This window comes from Nannobrachium achirus, assembly GCF_963921795.1.
Source record: "Nannobrachium achirus genome assembly, chromosome: 5".
Classification (NCBI taxonomy): domain Eukaryota; kingdom Metazoa; phylum Chordata; class Actinopteri; order Myctophiformes; family Myctophidae; genus Nannobrachium; species Nannobrachium achirus.
The window spans coordinates 47,017,556-47,042,683 of record NC_137814.1 but is presented as its reverse complement, the minus strand read 5'-3'; the positions used below and the strand labels follow the sequence as shown (position 1 = coordinate 47,042,683).

Genomic DNA, 25,128 nt, shown 5'->3' with positions numbered 1-25,128 from the left:
AGGTACAAGTTACCAACAGGGGGCGCCGTTTTTTCACTTTTGACCCTCTCTCATACCTAGTCTATGGTTGGTGATGCTTCGGTTCGGTGGCTCTGAAGCGGGTACTGTCCAAACTCGACGACGATGCGTCTCGATGTCGAACTCCGAAACGAAACCAGCAGTTGTACAACAACCAACCACACAGCTCACAGTGGTGTAAAGTAACTAAATAGCCTAGGCTACATTTACTCAAAATAAATACTGTACTTAAGTACAATGTTGAGGTATTTGTACTTTATTTTAGTATTTCCATTAATTTTGTAGAATTTTTACTTCTACTAGTCTCCACTACATTTCAGTGGCCAGTAGCCTATTGTACTTTACTCTACTTCTGAAAACGTACTAGTTACTTTGTCGATTTGTATTATTATTACAAAATATACATTACAACTCGTTTTGCATTGTGGGCTTGTAGATCTGCTATTTTCAAAATATTTTTTTATACATTTAAAAACTTGAAATGGGACATTCGGCTCAATGAGTTATTTTACTTTTGGTACTTTAAGTGTATTTTGATGCCAATAGGCCTACTTTTACACTTTTACTCAAGATAAGTAGGCTACATTTTTTAATACGGGACTTCTACTTGTAACGGAGTATTTCTAGGTATTTTTACTCGAGTAAAACATTTGAGTATACTTTCTTCTTCCACCACAGCCTGCCTTCAACTGTGTCTGTGACCGAAAGTAACCCCCGCTGACGTCACGCGGCCGCCTCAAGCACGCGCCACCTCCAGTCGACCAATCGAATCGCAGACGTAACCGTCTCGACGTCGACGTCGTCACTTCCGGCATGATAAACACGCACGGAAGGGCCCGGTGGTTGCTGGTGATGCTCTCAGATTCTTTTTCTTTCGTTTTTCTTTTTCTTTTTTTAAATACTATTGTCATACAATTCCATTCTATTTTTTAATTGCAACAGGTCAGAATTTATAGGTTTTCTTTCAAAACAGGATACGCCATTATTATAAATGGCTTATTATAATGTCATACAATAAATATGACAAATACACTTTGTTTCGCTCTCCTCCATGCAGCGGATCTGAAGTAGCGGTTGGTTGATAAAGAGGTGAGGAGGATGCCTAGGGGTATTGTTGAAAATAGCCGATCTACAAGCTCACAATGCGGCGCGATCGCGCCGCATTGTGAGCTTGTAGATCGGCTATTTTAATAAAGAGGCGAGGAGGATGGGATGTTTTGTTGTGCCTGTGTTGTCTGCCGCCGCCGCTGCTGCTGCTGCAGATGTTTGACTATAATAAATGTGATATTATTATGACGCGCTGTATCAACAAAACCTAATAACAACACGCCGATCGTCCACGTTTAATAGGACGCCGACCTCCGGCTGATGCTGTCGGAAAACGTAATTTCACACGATTTATTATGATTTTGCATTGAATCAACAGCTGTATGGTATGGGGTGGGTTAGCCTGCTCGTGGGCTAGCTCACATTTAGCTTTCCCATTTGCTTGCTAGTGCGTGTTGCTTTCTGCTGCTGATGGTGATGCTTTTTAGTCCTAATAGCAGCCTCAATATGTCGTGGAGGAAGAAAATGGCTTCTTGAGTTCTTTAAGAAACTGATCGCTTGCAAATGCTATGATGATGATATTACATTAAATACAGACACCACAAGCTATGTGTAAATATAACTGCCCTTAGTCAATCAGTCAGAATGTGTTACCTATAACGTCTATTGATTATTCATTCATCTGCTCATCTATTGTTGAGTAGCCTTTAGCCTAAGCCAAGGCATTGGTTCTCAAAGTGGGGTCCGGGGACCCCAGGTTTCCTTGAGGGGGTTCCAAGGGGTCCCCAGCTAAATGATAGTTAGTAACCAAAAGGACCCTTATGGGTCTGTAACTCAGAGAGTGTATAAATGGAACCAAATGGACCCGTAATTAACATAGATTTTACAATATAAATTGGGGTCTCAGAGATAGAAATACCATTATGATGAGGGTCTGTAGCCTATCTCATGTCAAACTTGGGGTCCTTGAAATTAAAATGGAATCACTGCTAGAGCTGTAAAAATCTTCTCTAATAGGGGTCCCTGGCATATCTCTTCAAATGGGGGGTCCGTGGGCTAATAAGTGTCAATTTGGGGGTCCTTGACATGAAAAAGTTTGAGAACCGCCGGCCTAAGGAAGTTTCTGGAAAAGAAAGACAGTTCGCATCATGTTGTTGCCTCGCTCCTTTCGGATGTTTTGGATACATTATTGATCGATTATACTGTAGATTGATAGGCCTGTGTGTGGCCATTGTGGGATTGAACATTAATATAGGCTGCTTCTGTGAAGTATGACGTCTAATCAGAGAAAGCCATGAGTGTTGATCTTTAAAGCCGGTCATGAGGGTGAATCAATGAATGTTGACACGAGTATGTATAACACAACGGTCCTATAGGATCCATACTAGTCTGTACTCCAACCACCACATGAGTTATTATCACTAAGCAGTGCTATTATTTACCACAGCTAGTCTGATCTGGCCTCCACTGTTCACTACATTCTTATATGTATATAAACGCATAGTTTTTACTGCATTGTAACACGACTATGAGAACAAAGCCATTGTCTTGTAGTAACTGTTCTGTTGCAGCCTCAAGTGCTATAAAATGAAAACCGGTTTCACTCAGACATATCTTTGTAGAGGGATGTGTTCAACTTGTTACTACTACCAGTGTACACTAGACACAGTACAGTTAAGCAAGTGGACCTTCCTGTGGAACAGGTCTCGGGTGGCAAGGTGAGAGTGAGACTATACACTATGAGAAGGTGGTAGTAGAGCTGATGTACTCAACTCATAAAATGTATTCATTCCCAACATCGATTCCAATACTGACAACTTGTGTATCGGTGGATACTGACTGACTGTGAGTACCGATCCAATACCAGTGTGTAACTTAAAATCATATAGGACAGCGGTTCTCAAAGTGGGGTCCGGGCGATGAGAGGGTTCCAAATGGACCCTTACAGATCTGTAGCTCTGGAGAGAACAAATGGAACCAAGTGGATGCTATGGTTCCATTTGGTTCCATTTGTACATTCTCAGAGTTATGGGGACATTGGGGGGTCCTTGAAATGTAAAAAGTTTGAGAACCAATGATCTAGGAATCATTATTAATACTCGTTAAAATGCAGCTAAAGTTAGTAAATAATCTAAATATATACAGCAAATCATCTGAAGTATTCAAAATATAACTGTAAATGACATATCATCATGTGATAAGTTACGTGGTATCTGAATGGCATTGACTGTCATACTCGCTGATACCGATACCATGATTGGTAGTGGTACTATTAATCAAGGGCAGTTTCAAAAGTGACACAACCGCATTTCTGGCTCTGAATTGTCTTTTGTGTGGACTTGATTACAGGCCTCTAGTTGGTTATCCTGCCTGCCTTCATGTGCCAAATGTGATCGTGTGTGCGCATGCGCATATGGCCATGTGTGAGACTGTCTTAGCAGCCTCCTTCCCCAGGAGGGGAGTCTAATTGCTGTAGTATTTGAAGACCTTTTTTTCCCCTCCGTTGTCATAACATACTTTCCAAAATCATCTTAACCTACTTGCAAGTTCTGGCCCCCACGAGAACATCTACATGTCATAGCATAGAAGTGAGATCTGCTCATGGTTAAAGAAGGAAGGCTCTGCCATGCATGCTACCTGCTTCTATTATTTTTATGTCCAGCACCTAGTTGTTGTAGAAGCACATGTTTTTTTTACAAGAATCTTGAGGAAAGCCTATTAGGTATTAGTGCTGCATGATTATGCCTAAAATGATAATCCCAATTAGCTGTTTGTTTTGCTTAATGTCATAATCATAATTGTTTATAATGATTACTTCTTGTGGGACAATATGTTTTGATCATTTTCATTGCTCATTGTGCTTCCCGGCACCATCATGTTTTTGGGAAAATGGTCTCAGTGATTTCACTGTGCCTCTGTGAGCCGGATGGTACACCCATGGGTGTAACTGTAACCGTGATAACATGAGGGCAAGGTGCAACAGGTGATCAAATAAGATAAGAATAGTTGCTGAGATCCATACAATTAAGAATGGTAAAATCAGGGGGCACGGTGGCGCAGTGGTTAGCGCTTCGCCTCACAGCTAGAAGATCCTGGGTTCGATTCCTGCCGGGGGACGCTGTGGGCACTGGAGGCGTGTTCCTCCCTCCGCGTCATCAGCACCCACACCCTAGGTGGGGTTGGCGATAGGGCCTTTCTGTGTGGACGTGGAGCAGTAGTCCTGGTTTCTATACTACCTCCCCCTAGCCAGCCAGGTGCTCCCCAATTCCCCTGGCGCAGCAGGGGGAGAGTGGAAACCAGGACTACAGGTTAGGTAGTTGGCAAATTATACAAGAAAAAACGAATGGTAAAATCAAACCTTTTGACTACTTTCAATGAATTGTGCCACTCTACTTGGCGATGTGTGTGTATGTCTTGTGAAGATGCGCTTCCAAGTCTTGAAGATAAGATTCTTGGGGGCGTCGCTGCACTGTTAGGTGGCATACCACAGGCTCTGATGCCTGACAGTGATTCCCGGGTCCGATTTCCAAGCTTGGCAGACCTTTGCTGCATGTCGTTCCTTGACTCTTTTCTCCCTTTCTCTAGAAAATAGAAAATAAACATAAGATTCAATCGTAAGTGTTCGGCACTGTAGAGCTGTTAGACTCAATGCTAACACTAGGTAGAATTATTTGCTTCGACACTGGGAAGTATCATATTTGATGTGATGAAGGTACAAGAAACCCATTTTAATGTTGCAAATATTGGACACACAAGACAGACGTAGGATCATGTTTTGCTCACATGACCCCTAGTGCACAAGGCAGACTGTGTTTAGGTTGCTATGAGAATACATTTTTGTTATATTTCCACTTACTCAGTGTTCTGTGTCTCACTTTATACCCCCTCCTCCATAGGGATACCTCCTCTAATAATCAATAATATAATCAAAATGTAGAAATCATCACAAGCTATCAGTTATCGTAACATGAAGGCTAAACAGACTGTTCTGTGTCAGACAGACACTGACACTTGTAGACAACATTTGATGTATCATGCTGTGAATAGAGGAAGTATCTACCATGTAAAGTTGAAGTTGTGGCGATGTCTGTGGCCGGTGTGCAGTCGCATTGTTAGAATCTCAGATTGCTGTAGTTAGGTAACGGTTTCCGTCATGCGACTTGAAAGTGAGACCAGAGCTCGATCTGTGAGAGAGGGAGGGTTCACCCCCGCTATTACCCGACCAATGTTTGGTCTGAAAACTGATTGCGCCGATTGACGTGTCACAAAGTAGCAACTTAAGCAACATCTGTCGCAAGATTCAGGTAACTGATGCTGTGAGGAAACAACTGGTTGCGAAGTGCTACTGGTCGTTGTGGTGTTTCTATACAGCAGAAAGGGGGTTGGATAAGTGTATGTAGGGCTGTCACGATTAAGCAATTTACATGACGATTAATTGTCACTCAAATAATTGCGATTAATGATTTAATTGTGTTTTTGTCATTGACAATTACATGTCTGTTTGGCTTGTAGGCTTTGAAGTTGCACATGGCGGATATGACACATAAAATATACAAAGAAATGACTGACATATTTGCCAACTTTATACTTTAAAAAGAACATTGATAGTGGAAATGGCCAATCTACAAGCTCACAACCCGTCGCGATGCGACGCGTTGTGAGCTTGTAGATCTGCTTTTTCCACTTTTTATGAACATTTTTGAATATAGGCCTGTATGAACATTTTTCAACATGGAAACGATTGACAAAATAATTGCGATTAGACGATTATGTAATAATTGTGACAGGCCTAAGTGTATGTATGTTTTCTCATGCCAATAAAGCTCCTTTGAATTGGATAAGCAGGGAGTGGGGCAGTGCAGGTGAACGGTATCAGTTAACCTGTTGGCACTCACAATCTCTGGGCAATTAGTCTAACAACAGTTCATTTTTAGCATAGCCCTCTATATACCAAAGATATTAATTTATAACATAATGGTCGAAGTTAACCACATTCAACCTGGGATTCCTATTTTGGGCATGTCACATATAGGTGGAAATGGACAAAAAGAGTGAAAATAGAAGATCTACAATCTCACCACGTCACTTCGAGACACGTTGTGAGCTTGTAGGTCGGCTAATTTCGCAGCGAGACACCATCGCACAATAAGTGGTTAAATTACTACTTTAATCACAATTGAAACATGTTTGTGTTATCCTGGCCCCTTTACAGTTAATTTGTTAAAACGCCTACAGTGGGTGTGTTTTAATGACTTAAAATGATTGTAATATAATCAATAAGTCTACCGCTCTAGCCAATGGATACCCAAAGGGTTCATTATCATAACTGAGGTGCAATGCAGCTTCAAGGCTAGTCGAGGCTAGTAGAAGGTTTAGGCGTAGCTCTCCTCTCAGTCTCATCAGTCAGTGTTAGATTCCTTAAGGGGGAAGGGTCACTTATAGCACTGTCACGATTGGTCGCTGGTTTACTACTCTCCTGACCTGCAGACCTCCCCCATTCAGCTGTGGAATGTATCGCTGCTACTTGCTCAGGTTCACTGTCTAGTGGGGATACACCTAGTTACACCCCCCGACTCGCATCGATAGCCCAGAAATGGCTTCCTAAGCCAGCTGGCTGAAACACTGTCAGGCGACTCAGACCTCACTCAAAGGCACAGTTACAGCAGTACATCCCGAGAGTATGACTCAGGAGCAACAGCGAGTCAAACCCAAATGGTGTTGATGCTGCGACGGCACATTTTTCTCCTAGGCAAGGCAAGGCAATCTCATTTGTATGGCACATTACAACAAGGAAATGAGAGTGGCGGCAGACCTGCAGTTTTCTGAGAGTTTGTTCCAGATTGTGTGGTGCATTAAAAACTAAACGCTGCTTCCCCATGTTTGTTTTGTGGTTGTAAGAACAGAAAGTAGATATTTCCCAGATGACCTGAGCTGTCTGGATGGTTCATGATATCGTACAAGATCAGAAATATGTTTTGGCCATAAACTTTTTAAAGCTTTATAGGATTTTGAAATCAATTCCTTTGACACACAGGGAGCCAGTGTAAGGATTTAAGAACTGGAGCGATATGCTCCACTTTCTTTGTAGTAAGGCATCGAGAAGCAGCGTTCTGTTACAACTGCAGTCTTCTGATGTATTTTTTAGGGAGACCTCTATAGACACCGTAACAGTGGTCGAGTCTGCTGAAGGTGGTAAAAGAGTATTATGGTACACTTGCTAACCCAGGGTTCCCCAATAGGCGGCCCGCGGGCCTCAGGGGCTACTGTCCGGCCCCCACCAACCCCAGTAATAATGGTGGTATAAGAGCAGCAACAACACTAGTATATCGTCATTGTTGGGTGGAAACCTTGTATATCAAAATGTTAACGTTTTTTCACAAAGTAAAGCCCTGCTTCATCATACGAGGCCGTCGCACAAATGTAGTGAAAACAGCAGATCTACAAGCACACAACGCCTCTCACCGCGAGGCGTTGTGTGCTTGTAGATCGGCTGTTTTCACTAGTTTAAATCGTTTTTAAAATGTTAAATGCAAAACGAACGGTTTTGGACATACAAGATTTTCACCCGACAACGACGATATCTGAACGGTCACTGGTGTAGCGGGAACACCACCGTCGCCCCCTGTAATGTTTTGGCCCTCGGCTTGGTACCCTAGACATAATTCGGCCCTTGGGGAAAACTAATCGGGGAACCCTGTGCTAACCTGTGGTGGAACGGAAGGATTTGGGGAAAAATAAGTATCGGGTCAGTGTTTTGATAACAGTCAGATAAAAGAAGGTGTCATTTAGTGCCGTTCTTCCTCCGCAACACTGAATCTCTTAATTACAATCCCCACTACCCCAAGGCTGGTATCTCTGTGTTTGTACCCTTGGGCCTGAGGGACTGGAGAGAGACAAATAGTGCTGATTAAGGAACAAGCTAAGGATAGGCCTTGTCGCCAAGCAAGCATTGATTTATCTGTGTGTGTGTGTGTGTGTGTGTGTGTGTGTGTGTGTGTGTGTGTGTGTGTGTGTGTGTGTGTGTGTGTGTGTGTGTGTGTGTGTGTGTGTGTGTGTGTGTGTGTGTGTGTGTGTGTGTGTGTGTGTGTGTGTGTGTGTGTGTGTGTGTGTGTGTGCGTGCGTGCGTGTACAATCTGTGCATGTGTGTGTGTGCGCGTCAAGGCTCACATCAGCTGTCATGACTCTACTCTCGGTAAAGAGAAATAAATAAACGCTCGAACACAGAGGGCTCCAATGCGATAAGTGCTTTATTATCGCAACAAACAAAGTGTGTGACGTTTCCCAAGCTCTTCCTCAGACTAAAAACCACTCTACTCTCAAACATGCTGAAAACAAAAGCTTCAATTCAGGTGGTATTTCTAACGAGCGTGCCGTTGTGTCTCCAGATCGCAGGGCTGCTGCTCCACAAAGACCAGCGACCAGCGACCGCCTCCCGGGCCTCAGGATAAAGCAGAGAGTCCTCGCTCTACCCGGCGAGCGGCGAGCAGCGGGCGGGCTGTTTCGCGGGAACACTCACTCCCCCCCCCCGGACCCCTGTCCCTCCGCCTCTACCGCCTCCGACCCCTCCTCCTGCTGTGTAGAGATGAAGCTGAAGGAGGACATGAACCCTCTGCTGCTGCAGGTGTTCCGCTCCGTGGTGTGGGTGTACTCCGTCATCACCTTCCTGCCGTGGTACTTCTTCACGGGCGCCGGTGCCAACCTGGAGCGCTCGCGGCGGCTCAAGGCGCGCTCCATCAGCAGGCTCCCGGCGGGGCCCTACAGGGCCGTCAACAGCCAGCAGAAGCTGGCGGCGTGGATGCACCCCGGGGTGGACTCCCTGGACAAGGTGTTCGAGTACGCCTCCCGCAGGTTCCCCGAGAGGGACTGCCTGGGGACCAGGCAGGTGCTGAGCGAGGAGGACGAGCCACAGCCCAACGGCAAGATCTTCAAGAAGGTGAGAAGACGACACCTCAGCGGAGGACAATTTATGGCGTCGACTGTCGCCGGTGCACACTTCATACTTAAGCCCCATTTCGTTGTTGTCGGGTGGAAATCTCGTATCTCCAAGTTTCAAATTTGTATGTTCTCTCGCAAAGTAAAGCCCTGCTTCATCGTACAAGGCTGTCGCACAAAAGTAGTGAAAACAGCAGATCTACAAGCACACAACGCCTCGCACCGCGAGGCGTTGTGTGCTTTTAGATCGGCTGTTTTCACTAGTTTAAATCATTTTTAAAAGGAAACATGCAAAGCGAACGGTTTTGGACATACAAGGATTCCACCCGACAACGACGATATGTTAGTCTGGAAATGTTTGGGGAAATGTTTGGGGGAATATAATGACTTTCAACTATAATGACCTTACCAAAATCTAGACACCAGGTTGAAAGGTTGCGAAGTGAGCACTGCTCACAGTATCAAACAAGACACGCGTGCATATCTCCTTGTATGGGCCCTTCTGTCCATGCCGTTGGTTATCTCCATACATGGAGTTCTCCTTCATTTCCGTGCTCCTGCACACAAAGCCAGACGTAGCACCGCTCAAAGACAAGGATTTACATGCCAGTTTTGTTTAGTAAGACATTTTACTTTTAAAAAGGACAATTGTGTGGCTACAACACCGATGCACACGCCCAATCTGTGTCCCTCACACTGCCCGTTGCCCAGTCAGCCTTGATAATGTCAGTCAGTGGAATTGCAGGAAGTGGGGTTAGTGTCTGAGAGGTTGTGGTTAGTGTGAGGAATGTGGGTGGCGGGGGAGCAAACTCAAGAGTGCAGTTTTACTGCTCTTTTGTCCCCCCACTGCAAGCCTCTTCAACTCAGCCTGCAGTGTCAGCAGAGGTTCCACAGAGGGCGCTGGCTGACTGGATATTAGCAGTGTTATTATTGTTTGAATGGTAATTATAACACCAGACATCTTTCAAATTCAACATGTAGAGCTACCGTGGCTTATAATTAATTCCTGCGCTGCCAGCAACAGTCAAGGGCTATGCGTCACGCGGTGTTGTATTAAATGGCCTTAATCTTCTTCCGCCTCTTTTCATATTCTAGTGCAGAAATATGGTCTGGTCTGGCTTCGAATATTCCCAGTTATGATGACGCCATTTGAAGGTTATTCTAGGCTAGCAACTGTGGTGAAGGGATGGGGGGAAAATGCACTGCAGCCCTATGATCACCAGACACAATTGTCCTAATAACTGCGTCCCTATTTTTGGCATGACATTAGAGGAAAGTTCTCAAAAATAGCCTAGGCCTATTGTGCTTATTTTATACACATTGTATGCTGTTGTTGCAAGGCAAAAAATAGCAGCTACAAGCTCGGCTTGTAGAGCTGCTATTTTAACAGTATCGGACATTAAGTGGTGATGTTCAGTGGCTGATAGAAGAGTTGCGCTTGAACACAGCAGTCTATTTTAAAACCTGACTTTAATGTGTGTGTGTGTGTGTTTAGGTAATTCTGGGGCAATATAACTGGCTGTCGTACGAGGACGCCTACCAGGCAGCCATGTGCTTTGGCAGTGGACTGGCAGCTCTCGGACAGAAAGCCCAGTGCAACATCGCGATCTTCTGTGAAACCAGGGCAGAGTGGATGATAACAGCGCAGGCCTGCTTCATGTACAACTTCCCACGTGAGTGGTGGTCAAAAGTGTATACACACACACACACACACTGCATCAGCCGTGACCCTGGATCCAGAACCGCACATGCTTAATCCATTCAGGCCTAGAATTATTGAATGCTTTAACCAGTGAAAAATAGCAGATATACAAGCTCACAAGCTTGTAAATCTGCTATTTTTGAAAAAATCGTGAAAATGTGTGCAAATCTTTGAATATATGTATTTTCAAAGCGAACGTTTGTAACTCAAATGTTGCTTCTGGGTGGTCCCTGGAACTAAATATGTTGAATGGGGGTCCGTGGCCAAATACATATCATTTTGGGGGTCCTTCACATGAAAAGGTCTGAGAACCGCTGACATAGTAGTCTCTCAAAGAACAGACTAACTGAGCTCCAGTTAAGTGAAAAGGACCTTTTCTTTGACGATGGCTAAGCCAGATTGCTGACATAGAAACATGGGTTTTTAAAAAAAACCTTAGAAGGATTCAAAAGACACTTATAGAACCGGGTCAAAATTCAAATTTTCACGATTTTTCAAAAATAGCAGATCTACAAGCTCGCAGCGCGGCACCGAAGCTTGTATATCTGCTATTTTTCAATAGTTAAAGCATAAAATAATGATACACTATAATGTGTACCCGTTCTGAATGGGTACACTGCTATGTAACGTGACCGTGACTGACTCTCCCAACTCCAACTGTGTCTGTGTCGTGCTTGGTGACAGTGGTGACGCTGTACTCCACCCTGGGACCGGCGGCCATCGAACACGGCCTGAACGAGACGGAGGTCACACACATCATCACCAGTAAAGACCTGCTGCAGAGCCGACTCAAGGTACGCGGCCAGGCACGCGACCATCTGTGCACACACTGCACACCCCTACGCTCCCTACGGGCCTCCGCCGACTGTTTAGCATGCCATGTCAATACCGCTAGACAATCTAGCCATGTTGCGCAAACCTCCACCAGTTTGATTTCTAATACAAATGGATTTAATTAAATTCAGTGGCGCTACACTAATTCTTTTGTGTGTGCGTGCGTGCGTGCGTGTGTGAGAGATTAGCACTTGATGAAGAGCTCACCGCTGTTTGCATTTAATAATTATACCCCGCCCAATCTTATCTCCCAGGCAGGCACGTGCACACATAGACATCAAAGGGGGCTTGAGCCCCTGCCATTTTATCCGTCTGTAAAAAGTGCGCTCTCCCCAGACCATGAATGCAGTTTTTACTATGGTGAAAGAAATGCAAATGCCCTCTTCTCATGCCATACCCGAATGCAGAATTCAAGAGAATTGCCGTGTCCAAACTCCTGAACTTGAAAGCAGCATCTTATGTTGAAAGAAGTGCCCTCACTGTGTAGAAAATCATGATGTACACCACATCTCCAGTATTGCCTTTTTTTTTTGCTTGGTATCAAGTACTGAAAATAGCCGACCTCCAAGTTCACAACGCGTCGCAGCAGCGACGCGTTGTGAGCTTGGAGGTCTGCTATTTTCACCAAAAGGCCCTTTTTAAAATCGTCAGCCCCTGCCTCTCTTAACATTCTCTGCATGTTCCTGCCCCCAGGCGATCCTAGCCAAGGTGCCCAGGCTGCAGCACATCATCGTGGTGGACAGGAAGCCCACCAGCTGGCCAGACATGCCCCGGGGCATCATGGTCTACAACATGGACACTGTGCAGGAGATGGGAGCGCAGCCTGAACACAGTAAGCAACGTCTGCCTCATTCGTTGCGCTCTGCTTACATTTTCGAGTAGCGCCTCTAGGATTCCGTAGCACACACTAACGGTTAGCGGTAGATGTCGAACAGTACGGGAGTCTATAGCAAGTAGGACAGAATTTCGCAAACAATGGGCCCAAGCCCATTTTTCTAAAGAATTTCATAAATGTTCCCAAAAAAACGTTTCCATGAATTAAAACAACTTTCTATTATTTTAAATACCAGACCTACGAGCTCACAACAGGGGATGGAGATCACTATAAAGATGGAGATCATACATGTTTTATTAATAATGAACACCTTATCGATCTTGCTTATTGAGCCGGGCTTTTATAGAGCCCACTATTGAGCGTTTTCTAATATTTTGTGGAAAGATGTGAGACAACAAATTCGGAACAAAACTGGTATCTTTTTTATTGGCCGGTAGTTGTGACTGTGAGTTTGTGGCTGACCACCATCTATGAAGATGACAATTGATAAAAGTAAAAAGTATTATTTTTAAATATCATTAAATATCATAAAACAACCATTCATCATTAGTGTGCAATAAGTGTTAAATGGTTTTATACTATGAATAGTACTGTAATCATTTCTTGATCGGCTCTTGTCTTGATTGTTTAAACATGATGTCATGGGCCGCTATGCTCCATAACAAGCTTGGCCCCCTTGTTTCGAGCTCTATCCCTACTCTTTAGTGTCAGTGTATCTAACCTCCTGTCCTTGTCATCCTCTGTAGTGGCAGTATCTCGCAGACATCCAGCGCCCTCTGACATCGCGGTCATCATGTACACCAGCGGCTCTACGGGCGTCCCCAAGGGCGTCATGATCTCCCACAGCAATATCATCGCTGGCATCACCGGCATGGCTGAGCGCATCCCCAATCTTAAGTACGCCGATGCCATATGAATTATTGTCTCAGACCACTCGCCTCCCTTATTCCCCTCTCTCTCCTTGCCTTCAGCTGTTTGTTTTCGCCTTTTCTACCTATTCAGTCTCTCGCTCATGCTTAAACAGAATTCCAAACTAAAATTATTACATGTTATATATTTCACATACGGTATATATATTATCTTTTTTACATCACAAGAACCACCATTGGCCATGAAAGTCTGGTTATGTGAAAGTTGGGGCATAGTTTTGATCTAATCTCTGTTCAGCACCACACTAGGACATTCACACACATAACGTATATACTGTATACACAGTAGTGCAGTGGCTTCATTCACAAAGTGGGCACGTTCTAACTAAGTATCAATATCTAAAGATTGGACATGCTGTATTTAGACGAAGTGTTTAGTCGTGACCTGCGAACTCAAATCTGCATACCGCACAAGTTGTCATCTTTGTGCTTGCAACACTGCTGTAAAGATTCTCCAACCAATCAGTAGTCTCAAACTTTACACATCACCATTCGGTTCTGGTTCACCACCAAAAGAACCTCGGCACACAAAATTGGCGCACTTTTTGGCACCTGTTTGGCCTCAAAAGGCCCGGAACCTTCTATATGGAAAACGACCGCAAATGCAAATGTGGCGCCCGGTGCGGTGCAGGTGGTGCCATATGGAAACCTGCCATTATTGTCCTACTGGCTGCACATTTGGTACTTTAGCTCCTCGGTATCCATTATGGCTATTAACCAGTCATTATTTCTGTTTCCCGGCAGTGAAACGGACACCTACATTGGCTACCTGCCCCTGGCTCATGTTCTGGAGCTCAGTGCCGAACTGGTGTGTATCTCTCATGGGTGCCGGATTGGCTACTCCTCACCACAAACACTAGCCGACCAGGTGAGTGTTGCTGCCATGCACGCAAACACACACACATTAGGGATGGGACGATATGAAAATGTCATATCACGATTTTTGTGACAAAAGAAATCATGATTTACGATATTATCGCAATAATCAAAATCCATTATCCTGGGGAGGAACATATGCCAAAAAATTGCCGATCTACAAGCTCAACGCGTCGCGAGTATATTATAAGTAACTTCTAATTATAGAGGGTTAAAATTGTACCGGAGATGCAGCTCGGCAAATAAAAGGTGAATTCGCCCCAGTACATGACGGAGGGCGATATCACGATAAATTAAATCTCCACGATAGGATTATCGCGTTTTTTATCGCTTATCGTCCCATCCCTAACACACACGTCACACGCCCAACTTATCACGTATCCAATTAATTATCTGTTGAAGTAATGTAGTTAAAGCTCTCTCTCCTGGTTGCATTACGATCAGAGATCATCTATTATTGAGGTTGACACCTTGGTGCATGAAGCCAGGTCTCTGTACTCCAGTATCTGGCTTAAAGTCCTGTTCGCAATTTGGTGTTAGGGGAGTTTCTCACCTGAACTGAGTCAGTGGGTCCCTAGACATGAAAAATCACTGAGGTGCTCGTCCGCCATAGTGCCAGGAATGGCGCAATGGCCAAATCAAATATGGCTGCCATCGGCTATGATGAAAATCCAACTTTTCTGTATATGCACATGTAATACCTCCATTTGGACTAATTGGGGTATGGGGAATTCATTTCTGATATTGTTTTGACCATTTTGGTTGATTTGGACCTCAAAAGGTCATGGTCAAGGTCATTTTGCTATTCCGAAGACCGTGGGCCATAACTTGGCCATTGTTAGGAGTAAAAACAGGTGCAGTAGGTCTAAATCAACTAATGCTGACATGTATAATTCATTTCTGACATTGTTTTGACCATTAAGGATCATCTTGTCTTTGAAATATCAATGTCAATGCCATTTTCCAAAAACTATTTTGTTCATTACTTGCACTTTTATAGTATTTTTTGTAAGTTTGTTACTATTTTATAGTAAGTTTGTTTTGTTTATAACAAAATACATACTAGTGAGAAATACAACAAGTAAACATCCACATTTAACTTTAAAGGGGGGTTTTAAATGGGTGTTTAAATGAGCAGATAAGACTATTTACGAATAAAAGTGACAAATAAAATTACACAACAAAATCACACACAACATTAAATAACAATTTACCTCAAAGTGCACCATATTGTGATTGTGTGCATGCAAGTTAGTATGAGGTGTTTTTACAGGATGGATTTGTCATTGTTCCATGGCAAAATATGATGCACAGAACTCCATCAGTGTCGAGTGTCTTGCTTCAGACATGGCAGGAGTGTACAAAAGTCAAAGTGCTCCTTCCATCCATCAGAGCTTGACATTGACTTTTTGAGGCAGTTGTCCTTTGGACAAGTATATTTCCCATTCACTTGTCCGGGGACAAAAGTCACTTGTCCGGATAAAAATGTCATACATTGAAATAATAACAAAAGGACGGCTAATGACCCCCTTGCTCCCTCCACTCCATAGTATGGGCACTTGTCCTGGACAACAGGATAAGCCTTTATGTCATGCCATGTTCCATGTTCCATTGGTTCTAGTCTTTCCTCAGGTTCCTTGGCTGTTGCAAGCAGGTGGCAAGAAACACGCTAGAAAGGTGCCTTGTTGGTATCAGCAGTTGTACTTCTCTGCTACCAATACTGTGTCTTGTTCTGTCAAGGTCTTTGCCTCTCCAAAGTTTGTTAGATATTGTCAGAAGCCATAACTACATGTTTAATCCTCACCTGGCCCATGCAGTCATCTCCTGTCTCCAAGGCATATGTGCCTTGATCACTGTCTTGGCTAGTGGTGCTCCAAGATCAGACTGCTTGATGCAGTAGAAGTGAGTCTCACCAGAGCCATACTGCTGCCAGATCTCCTTCATCCCCAGTGCTTGGAAATATGGGGTGTAATATAGCAGTAATGTGAAGGAGACAACAACTCTCTGGGGTCCGCTCATATTTCCGACATCTCATTATTCTGACCATTAGGTTAGTGAAGGTTAGGGACAGGCTTAGTTATAATGGAGGCTGAACATGCACCAGGTGTCAGCCTCCTCAATCCTATTCAAAATGTCTGGGATCTCTTCTCCACTAGCGAAATCATCAACAGAGACAACAGAGCTGATAATGGTAAATGGACTGCATTTACAGTATATAGCGCTCTTCTCCAAAGCACTGTACAATGTATTTCACATTTGCCCATTAACACACACATTCACACATACATTCACACCATGAAACCATGCAAGGTGCTCACCGGGAGCAGTTAGGGGTTCAGTGTCTTGCTTAAGGACACTTCGACAAATAAGCAGGAGGAGCCAGAAATCGACCCTGGAACCTCCAGATTCCAAGGCAGCCGTTCTACCTACATCGCCACAAGCTTGAATGGACACCATATTCCGAACACACAGCTGGAGAGCTGTGTGTTCTCCTCAGACACCCAGAATTTGTAAAGTTGATGAGGGATGGGTGCGTCTGTTATCTCTGATGATGATGAGTGGCTCCCTGCAAAAAGGGCTGGAGGTGAAGAGATCCCAAAGATTGAACTAGATTGAGGAGGCTGTCACCAAGCTGCTGGTACATGTGGATTGTGGAGTCAACTGGCCCTATTATAACTAAACCTACCCATAACCGTAACCTAATGGAGGGAATAATGGGTCGCCAGGATTATGAGTGGACCCCAGAGAGTTGTCGTAGTGATACTTCCAAGCACTGGGGATTAAGTAGATCTGGTAGCAGTATGGCACTAGGTGTGCAGCGGCACATGCTTCTACAGCATCAAGCAGTCTCTCATCTTGGAGCACCACTAGCCAAGACAGTGATCAGGGGACATATGCCTTGGAAACTGGAGATGACTGCATGGGCCAGGTGGGCACTAAGCATGCAGCTATGGCTTCTGACCAAATACAATATCTAACACACTTTGGAGAGGCAAAGACCTTGACAGAACAAGACACAGCATTGGTAGCAGAGAAGTACAACTGCTGATACCAACAAGGCACCTTTCTAGTGCATGTCTTGCCACCTGCTTGCAACAGCCAAGGAACCTGAGGAAAGACTAGAACCAATGGAACATGGATGGATGCAAGGAACACTTCGACTCTCGAGGATATGGCTGCCTTGCTGATGGATATCGGTGCATCATATTTTGCCATGGAACAATGGCAAATCCATCCTGTAAAAACACATCATACTAACTTGGATGCACACAATCACAATATGGTGCACTTTGAGGGAAATTGTTATTTAATTTTGTGTGTGCTTTTGTTGTGTGATTTTATTTGTCACTTTTATTCGTAAATAGTCTTATTTGCTCATTTAAACACCCATTTAAAACCCCCCTTTAAAGTTAAATGTGAATGTTTACTTGTTGTATTTCTCACTAGTATGTCTTTTGTTATAAACAAAACAAACTTACTATAAAATAGTGACAAACTTACAAAAAATACTATAAAAGTGCAAGTAATGAACAAAATCGTTTTTGAAAAATGGCATTGACATTGATATTTCAAAGACAAGATGATCCTTAATGGTCAAAACAATGTCAGAAATGAATTATACATGTCAGCATTAGTTGATTTAGACCTACTGCACCTGTATTTACTCCTAACAATGGCCAAGTTATGGCCCACGGTCTTCGGAATAGCAAAATGACCTTGACCATAACCTTTTGAGGTCCAAATCACCCAAAATGGTCAAAACAATATCAGAAATGAATTCCCCACACCACAATTAGTCCAAATAGAGGTATTACATGTGCATATACACCCAGAAACAGAAAAGTTGGATTTTCATCATAGCCGATGGCAGCCATATTTGATTTGGCCATTGCGCCATTCCTGGCACTATGGCGGACGAGCACCTCAGTGATTTTTCATGTCTAGGGACCCACTGACTCAGGTGAGAAACTCCCCTAACACCAAATTGCGAACAGGACTTTAAGCCAGATACTGTATTACTGAGCGCCCACATTCTTTTCTCTGTCTTATCTTCTTTTTTATTCATCAGTCAACCAAGATAAAGAAAGGCAGTAAAGGAGATACCAGCGTGCTGAAACCTACACTCATGGCTGCCGTACCGGTATGTTTCTTATCACACAAGCCCCACTTACTGATGTACATTTACTTTTGTCTCTAGAGATCAAGCCTTTTAAGGGCTATGAAGGGACTAAGGGCTGTCCGTATCAAGAATGATAACTACAAATAAAGATAACTAAAGATATTGATGTGTGCATCTATGTTGAACGATGATGAACGATAACATTCTGTAAACATGACGAACGTGAGTGTTGACCGTGACGTCTATCATTCATCAAACCACTCTGAAAGGGATCCAAATGATGTCATATGTGCGTGGACTCTGCCATCCACAATTTAAATTACCGGTACATATTTATTGCTATCTTTTAGCTATCATTCTTGTTGTCAGCCCTTAACAGGTGGGATTTAGCTATGTAGTTAATTCTAGGACCGAACTTAAGTGTCCGTTGTCCCTGTTAAATATTAAAATAAATGAACTTAAAATTGCAAAATGGTTTCCTAAGCTCCAAACACAGTTTACGTAACTTATTTCCTTTGGGCCGACCTGCCCTGTGTAGGAGATCATGGACCGTATCTATAAGAATGTGATGACCAAGGTGGAGGAGATGAGCAGCTTCCAGAGGACACTCTTTGTGTTGGCCTACAACTACAAGATGGAGCAGATCTCCAAAGGTTACAGCACGCCACTCTGTGACAGGTAACAGTACCGTACAGATCACATGCCTTAAACAAGGGTCCTTTTTTAATCCACAACCCCTGTCTGTAAGATTTGACAATTTTGTTAATTTACGTTTTTACATGCATTCATTAAGACCATTTTATAACTCTGCTCTGAACATACACGTATGTACCTACCAGAGGTCGCGCTAGGATTTTTAACAGCCGGTCACCGTGACCGGCATGATTAAAATTTATCGGACATCTGATAAAAATACCGGACATAATAATTGTAATGCATGGATGACAAGCAGGTGCAAAAACATAGCCAATAACAACAGTTTAAGTCCTGTTGTATAGTTGGGACTGAACGGATTGAATGTAAAGGAGTAGTAGGCTGTACAAAAATCTTCATCTTCATCTTGCATAAGGGAATTAATTTATATTGGACTATTCTCGCGCAGGCTCAGGCTGTGTGTTTGCACGCATACTGCATGGTTTCATAACAAGTCGTTTCTGTTGCATCGAGGCCAACAACACATGTACAGAATAATGAGAAATAGTCTGAAAGTGCATGGGGTCTGCGCAAATGTTTCATGGGTTGATAGATTCATCTGTCCAGAAATTCATCTGTCCAGAAATTAATCAATTATAGACTACTCACTGGTATGGTCGAGTGGTCACGAATCACGATGTCCATGCATCTATGTTATGCAACTTTGGGAAGGTTGTAAAGGCTTTGGTGGTGATCTTGTACAGTTTCCATAACATCTCCTCATAAAGAACTTCAATCGAGTGCACAATGTTTGTTTTATATGGGTTGTTAGTTGTCCTGCGTGTATTCCATAATTCCCATGGGTAAACAGCTGCACTTTGCAACATGACGCTGAAATGGACTGCTGTCTTCTCTCTCCCCCCAGCGCCCCCGTTCGCAAATTAATGTAGGCTAAACTGTTCTGACAATACAACTTATTTTGGCTGTCATTCATCATGTATAACTTAAACTGCGCGCTCATAGTCAGTCCAAACCAATGCAGCTCAGTTTAGCGACAACATAACAAACCGACAACTAGGGCCAACCTAGCAACAACTATCGTTTCCTGTCTTACCTTCACAATAAAGTGTCTCCCCTTTACCTCCCAATGCAACTTATTTCACACAGGTTATTATTAACAGGAAAAAGTGTAGCTTAACCCGTGTGTTTTTGTGCAACCAAACGTACATGTGAGAGAGAGTGATGAGGGAGAGAGAGAGAGAGAGAGAGAGAGACATTGAGAAAAAGCGAGAGAGGGATTTGCGGTGATATTAATGAACTGCCGTGTCATTTTCAATCGGTCCTTATGTCCGATGAGGTTTATATTTTCCGGTCTTTGTCATAAAAAATCGGTCAAATCCGGCAATTCCCGGTCTAACGCAATCTCTGGTACCTACATTCATTTGTATATGTTCAAATATTTAAGTTGAGTATCAGTTGGTTATTGACCATTTTATGAAAAGCTATGGCTGATATACTGTATCTGCCAGACTCTAATATCCGCTTTTCTCATTGTTTTTTCATTTTCCATTGCAGGCTGGTGTTTAAACGTGTGCGTTCTCTGTTGGGAGGGAAGACGCGCGTGCTGCTTTCTGGAGGCGCTCCTCTCTCTGCCGCCACGCAGCGCTTCATGAACATCTGCCTGTGCTGCCCCGTGGGCCAGGGTTACGGCCTCACCGAGACCTGTGGAGCAGGCTCCATCAGCGAGAGTAAGATAAACACATTGCTCTAGCAGAGGGAAGGGGGAAGGACATTTTAAATACTTGATTGTCTAGATTGAACAGTTGTTCTCATTCTTTTTCATGTCAAGTACACCCCAAATTGATATGTATTTGGCTGCAAACGCCCCCAGAAGAGAAGATTTATGTTATAAAGTGATCGTGATAAGTTCACAAACTACACAAATGGATAGCTAAAGAACGGACAGGGAGGCCAGGCCACTACATACTGTTATTATAATGTGTCTTAGTTTTGGGGGGTTAGTGCGTGAACAGTGGTTTTCTGATGAATGCGTAGGATATTTAATCCTTAGTTAAACATGCTAATGGTATGTGTTTGTGTGTTTTCAGTGTCGGACTACAGCACAGGACGTGTGGGGGCTCCTCTCGTCTGCTCGGAAATCACACTCAAGGACTGGGAAGAGGGTGAGTTGGACTTGAGAGCATGGAACAGCCGAGTGGACAAATAACAAGACAATATACTGTATACTTTTGCCTTCTTTGCTCAGCTCTTATTGATACAAAGCCTGCTGTTCCCTCCAGGAGGCTACTACAGTACAGATAAGCCCAACCCGCGGGGGGAGATTCTGATTGGCGGGCCCAACGTGACCATGGGTTATTACAAGAACGACGCCAAGAACCGAGAAGACTTCTTCGTGGACGAGAATGGCCAGCGGTGGTTCTGCACGGGAGACATCGGCGAGGTCCACCCCGACGGCTGCGTCAAGATCATTGGTAAGGGCTCTGTAAAAAAAATCAAAATAAAGCAGTGTTTTGTCTCTGTATCTTTTTACTTTTTTCCGTAAATTAACGGCATACTTGATCATACTAGAGCATCACACAAAAGCATCAAAAGTAGCAGATCCGCAAATTCGAAAAGCAACTTAAAGCGATGCGTTTTGAGCTTGTAGATCTGCTACTTTTGCTATTTTTGAATTTGAATCCTGAAAAGTAACAGTTACTCGACATGGTTTCCACTTGTGTTCTCCCCCTGTAGATCGTAAGAAGGACCTGGTGAAATTGCAGGCAGGAGAATACGTCTCTTTGGGAAAGGTGGAGGCTGTGCTGAAGAACTGCTCGCTTATAGACAACATCTGTGCCTATGCCAACAGGTAACAGACCGATGTTCCCTGTTCTATCGCTACTTCACCCCTCATTCACACAACATCAGTTTCACTTTTTAGCTGTACGTACTGTACTGTAAGCCGTTGGTCCTAAATGCTACCACAATACAAAATAACTGCAGGAAATCCCTGTGGCTGTTTAGCTGAGAGGCCACATAACATATTAACATGGTAAGTTTGGCCTCGGGCCAAACTTTTTCAAAGACATTAGCGGTGGGCCTGGAAAAACTACTTTTTATAAAATAATAATAACTACCTTACTTTGTTATACAAGGTAATATGTGTGTGGTATAACAATTGATAGAAAAGCATGTGGAATCAGGTGCACACAGAATACTAATGTAATCGTTTTTGTGCGGGCCTCATCCTTGAATGTGGCACTTTAATTACAAAGTTTGATATACAAAGTAATTACAGGGTCCCTTAGAACGGAGAGAAACAATGTATTATTTAAGGCATTTGAAACACAGCTTTGGTTTGTGAAGTTGACAGTGACATCATAGCATTCAAAGCATGGAAATGGAACCATTTGTTCATCCTACCCGGTTGTCAATTCAAAGATATTGCCGTCCATATCCTATGATTTAAATAATTTGTCGGGACAGATATTATCGCTGGCGGGACAGTTCTGGCCCACGGGCCACCTGTTGCCTACCGCTGATCTAGAGGCATTAAAAAAGTCATTACTCTGTAACTGTTTCAGATCATTTGCATTATGACTGTACATTCATCCTAATTCAGTTATGCTGGGCGCTGCTCATCACCGATTACATGCTAGTTTGTGTCACTGTGTGTGTGACGTTTCCAGCACAGTGCCGCGTTCTATTTCTCAATGTCTTTTCTCCCAGAGGCTAATGAAGCGGAAACCCTTTTTACTCCAACCAGCACTAAATGTCTTTGCACACTGCTGCGTTTTTCCGGCCGGATATCGGAGCGAATTTCGGAACACGCAAATAAAAAGAATCTACCTCACGTTATGTCAATCACGTTTGCACACTGCCGCCTGTTTCGTATCTATTTTCGGACCAGGGTCGATTTCTTTCTTCTTTAACTGTCGCCACTGGGTCCCTTGCTCTCTCTCTCTCTCTCTCTCTCTCTCTCTCTCCTTGGCCTGAAAAACGTTTATTCCAAAACGCAACGAAAAAACACAGCAGTGTTAAGTCATTGATCATCATTCTTTCTATTTTCCAGTGACCAGTCGTACGTGATAAGCTTCGTGGTGCCAAACCACAAGCAGCTGATGGCCCTGGCGGACCAGAAACATGTTCAGGGCTCCATGGAGGAGATCTGCAACAACCCCGAGATGGAGAGGGAGGTCCTCCGCATCGTCACGGAGGCCGCCGTGTCAGGTAGGAAATGAGAACAACACTGGTTCCCAAGCACTGGGTCGGGACCCATTGGTGGTTCGCAGACACATTTTTATGGGTCCCTTAATTTTTGGTATCCTACATTTTGTTTAGTTCTTTATTATTATTTCATAAGATTTTCAAAAAACATTTCCAAATTTCATGAAGAAATCAAAGAAAAAGTAAAGAAATCCCATAAATTAGAAAACAAATTTTTAAGAAGTAGTGGAAAATATTTTGATATTAAAACAATTTCAGAAGACTTCAGAAGACAGGACTAAGACTAAATGGTGTGTTATTCAAAAGACTAGGACTAAATCAAAATTTGCTGAAAAAAATAACACCGCTCTAATGTGTGCCACACTGTACCGCCCCCTGCAGGTCAACTGGAGCGCTTTGAGATCCCCAAGAAGATCCGTCTGAGTGCCGAGGCCTGGACCCCGGAGACCGGCCTGGTCACCGACGCCTTCAAACTGAAACGCAAGGAGCTCAAGTCGCACTACCAGGAGGACATTGAGAGGATGTATGGTGGCAAATAGCACGCAAACACACGCCGACATACCTACACACAGATATATCGTCGTCGTTGGCGGGTGGAAACCTTGTATGTCCAAAACCGTTCGTTTTGGTTTAAACAGCCAATCTACAAGCACACAACGCCTCGCACCGCGAGGCGTTGTGTGCTTGTAGATCGGCTGTTTTCACTACTATTGTGCGACGGCCTTGTATGACGAAGCAGGGCTTTACTTTGCGAAAAAAACATACAAATGTGAAACTTGGAGATGCGAGGTTTCTGCCTGACAGTGACGATATACATATATATATTTATATATATACATATACGTATATGCTGTATATAAACGTATATATAAATATGTATATACATATACTGACAGAAGCCACTACCAGAATCTCTCACTTGAGAGGGTTTCATAGATACAGGTAATAATACGCGTACGTACGTACGTACGTACGTACGTACGTACGTACGTACGTATGTACGTACATACACACACACATACTGACATACAGAGTACAGACAGACACCAAACCAAACCCAAGCACCTCGCCCTCTGGGCTGCCCTGCCACAACATTCGATCGGAGAGAGAAAAGGGGGGAGGGGGGGGGGGTCAGTTAAACACTTGAATCCATTTTGAGATCTGTCGATCCAGATCCAAAAGCAGAAGGAGCTCGATAACCCGAGCCGATCCATACGGACGCAGTACGCGGGGCCGCTCTCCTCTTCGACGGTTTTCTCTTTTAAGCTGTTTCAGTTGCTATGACGACCGCTGGCGTCCGAGGTTCTGGATGTCTGCGTGACTCGAGGCGGAAAGAAAGAAAGAAAGAAATGACACATTTTGCACAACCAGACCTGCTTGGGACTGACATCCGTGTGCCCTAACCTCCTCCTGTCTCTTCAGCCCGGCTCCTTTATGGACTTTGCTTGTAGTGCAGATATCCTGGTAGGGGGACGGCTCGAGCCTCGGTGCCGTGCGCCTAAAATAGGCTGAACTACCGGCTTGCGTTTGTGAGCGTGTAGATCTCCTATTTACGGCGCACGGCCAGGTATAAATTACGCATCAGTGTGACTGTGATCTCAAAGAGGGATGCCCTCTGGGAGTTTTTGGGTCAAAATTCAGGTTTGATTCTATGCAGGGATCTCTTTTTATTTCATGATTATTTGTTGGTGAGTACTTTTTTTTGTATCTTTTTGTTGTTTTCTTCTTGTTTGAGTCGGTTTGTCGTTTTTTCAAACCCATTTTGTCGTCAGTGTCCTTGAGGAAATCGGTGTCGCAAAAGCCATGAGAGATTGAACCCAAAACACCTTTTCTTTTGTTTAATTGCTTTTCTTACTTTTCTGTTATCGTGTTATTCTGAGGATTCTGATTACTGTCCTGTTTTTGAGGGTTTGTTTGTTTGTTTGTTTTTGCCTTTTAATATTTCTCTGCCTATAGGATGTTTTTTTTATACATA

The 25,128-nt window shown here is 43.7% G+C and overlaps 1 protein-coding gene across 2 annotated transcripts; it reads left to right on the top strand.

Moving 5' to 3' along the window:
• The first annotated feature begins 895 nt into the window (after positions 1–895).
• acsl3b (acyl-CoA synthetase long chain family member 3b) lies at positions 896–23,888 on the top strand. 2 transcript variants are annotated; one of them, XM_080725438.1, is made up of 15 exons: positions 896–1,107; positions 8,451–8,998; positions 10,493–10,670; positions 11,384–11,493; positions 12,227–12,365; positions 13,115–13,265; positions 14,042–14,165; positions 18,243–18,314; positions 18,832–18,971; positions 20,502–20,674; positions 21,035–21,109; positions 21,227–21,418; positions 21,681–21,795; positions 22,999–23,156; positions 23,535–23,888. In XM_080725438.1, the coding sequence occupies exons 2-15, from the start codon at positions 8,648–8,650 to the stop codon at positions 23,690–23,692; spliced, it is 2,136 nt and encodes a 711-aa protein (XP_080581564.1). In that variant the 5' UTR covers positions 896–1,107; positions 8,451–8,647; the 3' UTR covers positions 23,693–23,888. The 2 variants fall into 2 exon arrangements, with proteins under 2 accessions (XP_080581564.1, XP_080581565.1); XM_080725439.1 differs by lacking the exon at positions 896–1,107 and adding an exon at positions 1,307–1,401.
• Positions 23,889–25,128: the final 1,240 nt, after the last annotated feature.

What these genes read in the sequence shown, in the direction of transcription:
- acsl3b (XM_080725438.1), top strand. Translation starts at nt 8,648, where the DNA reads ATGAAGCTGAAGGAGGACATGAACCCTCTGCTGCTGCAGGTGTTCCGC. An exon ending in AGCACGCCACTCTGTGACAG is followed by an intron (nt 18,972 to 20,501) that starts GTAACAGTACCG and finishes TTTCCATTGCAG; the next exon opens with GCTGGTGTTTAAACGTGTGC. An exon ending in CGGCTGCGTCAAGATCATTG is followed by an intron (nt 21,419 to 21,680) that starts GTAAGGGCTCTG and finishes CTCCCCCTGTAG; the next exon opens with ATCGTAAGAAGGACCTGGTG.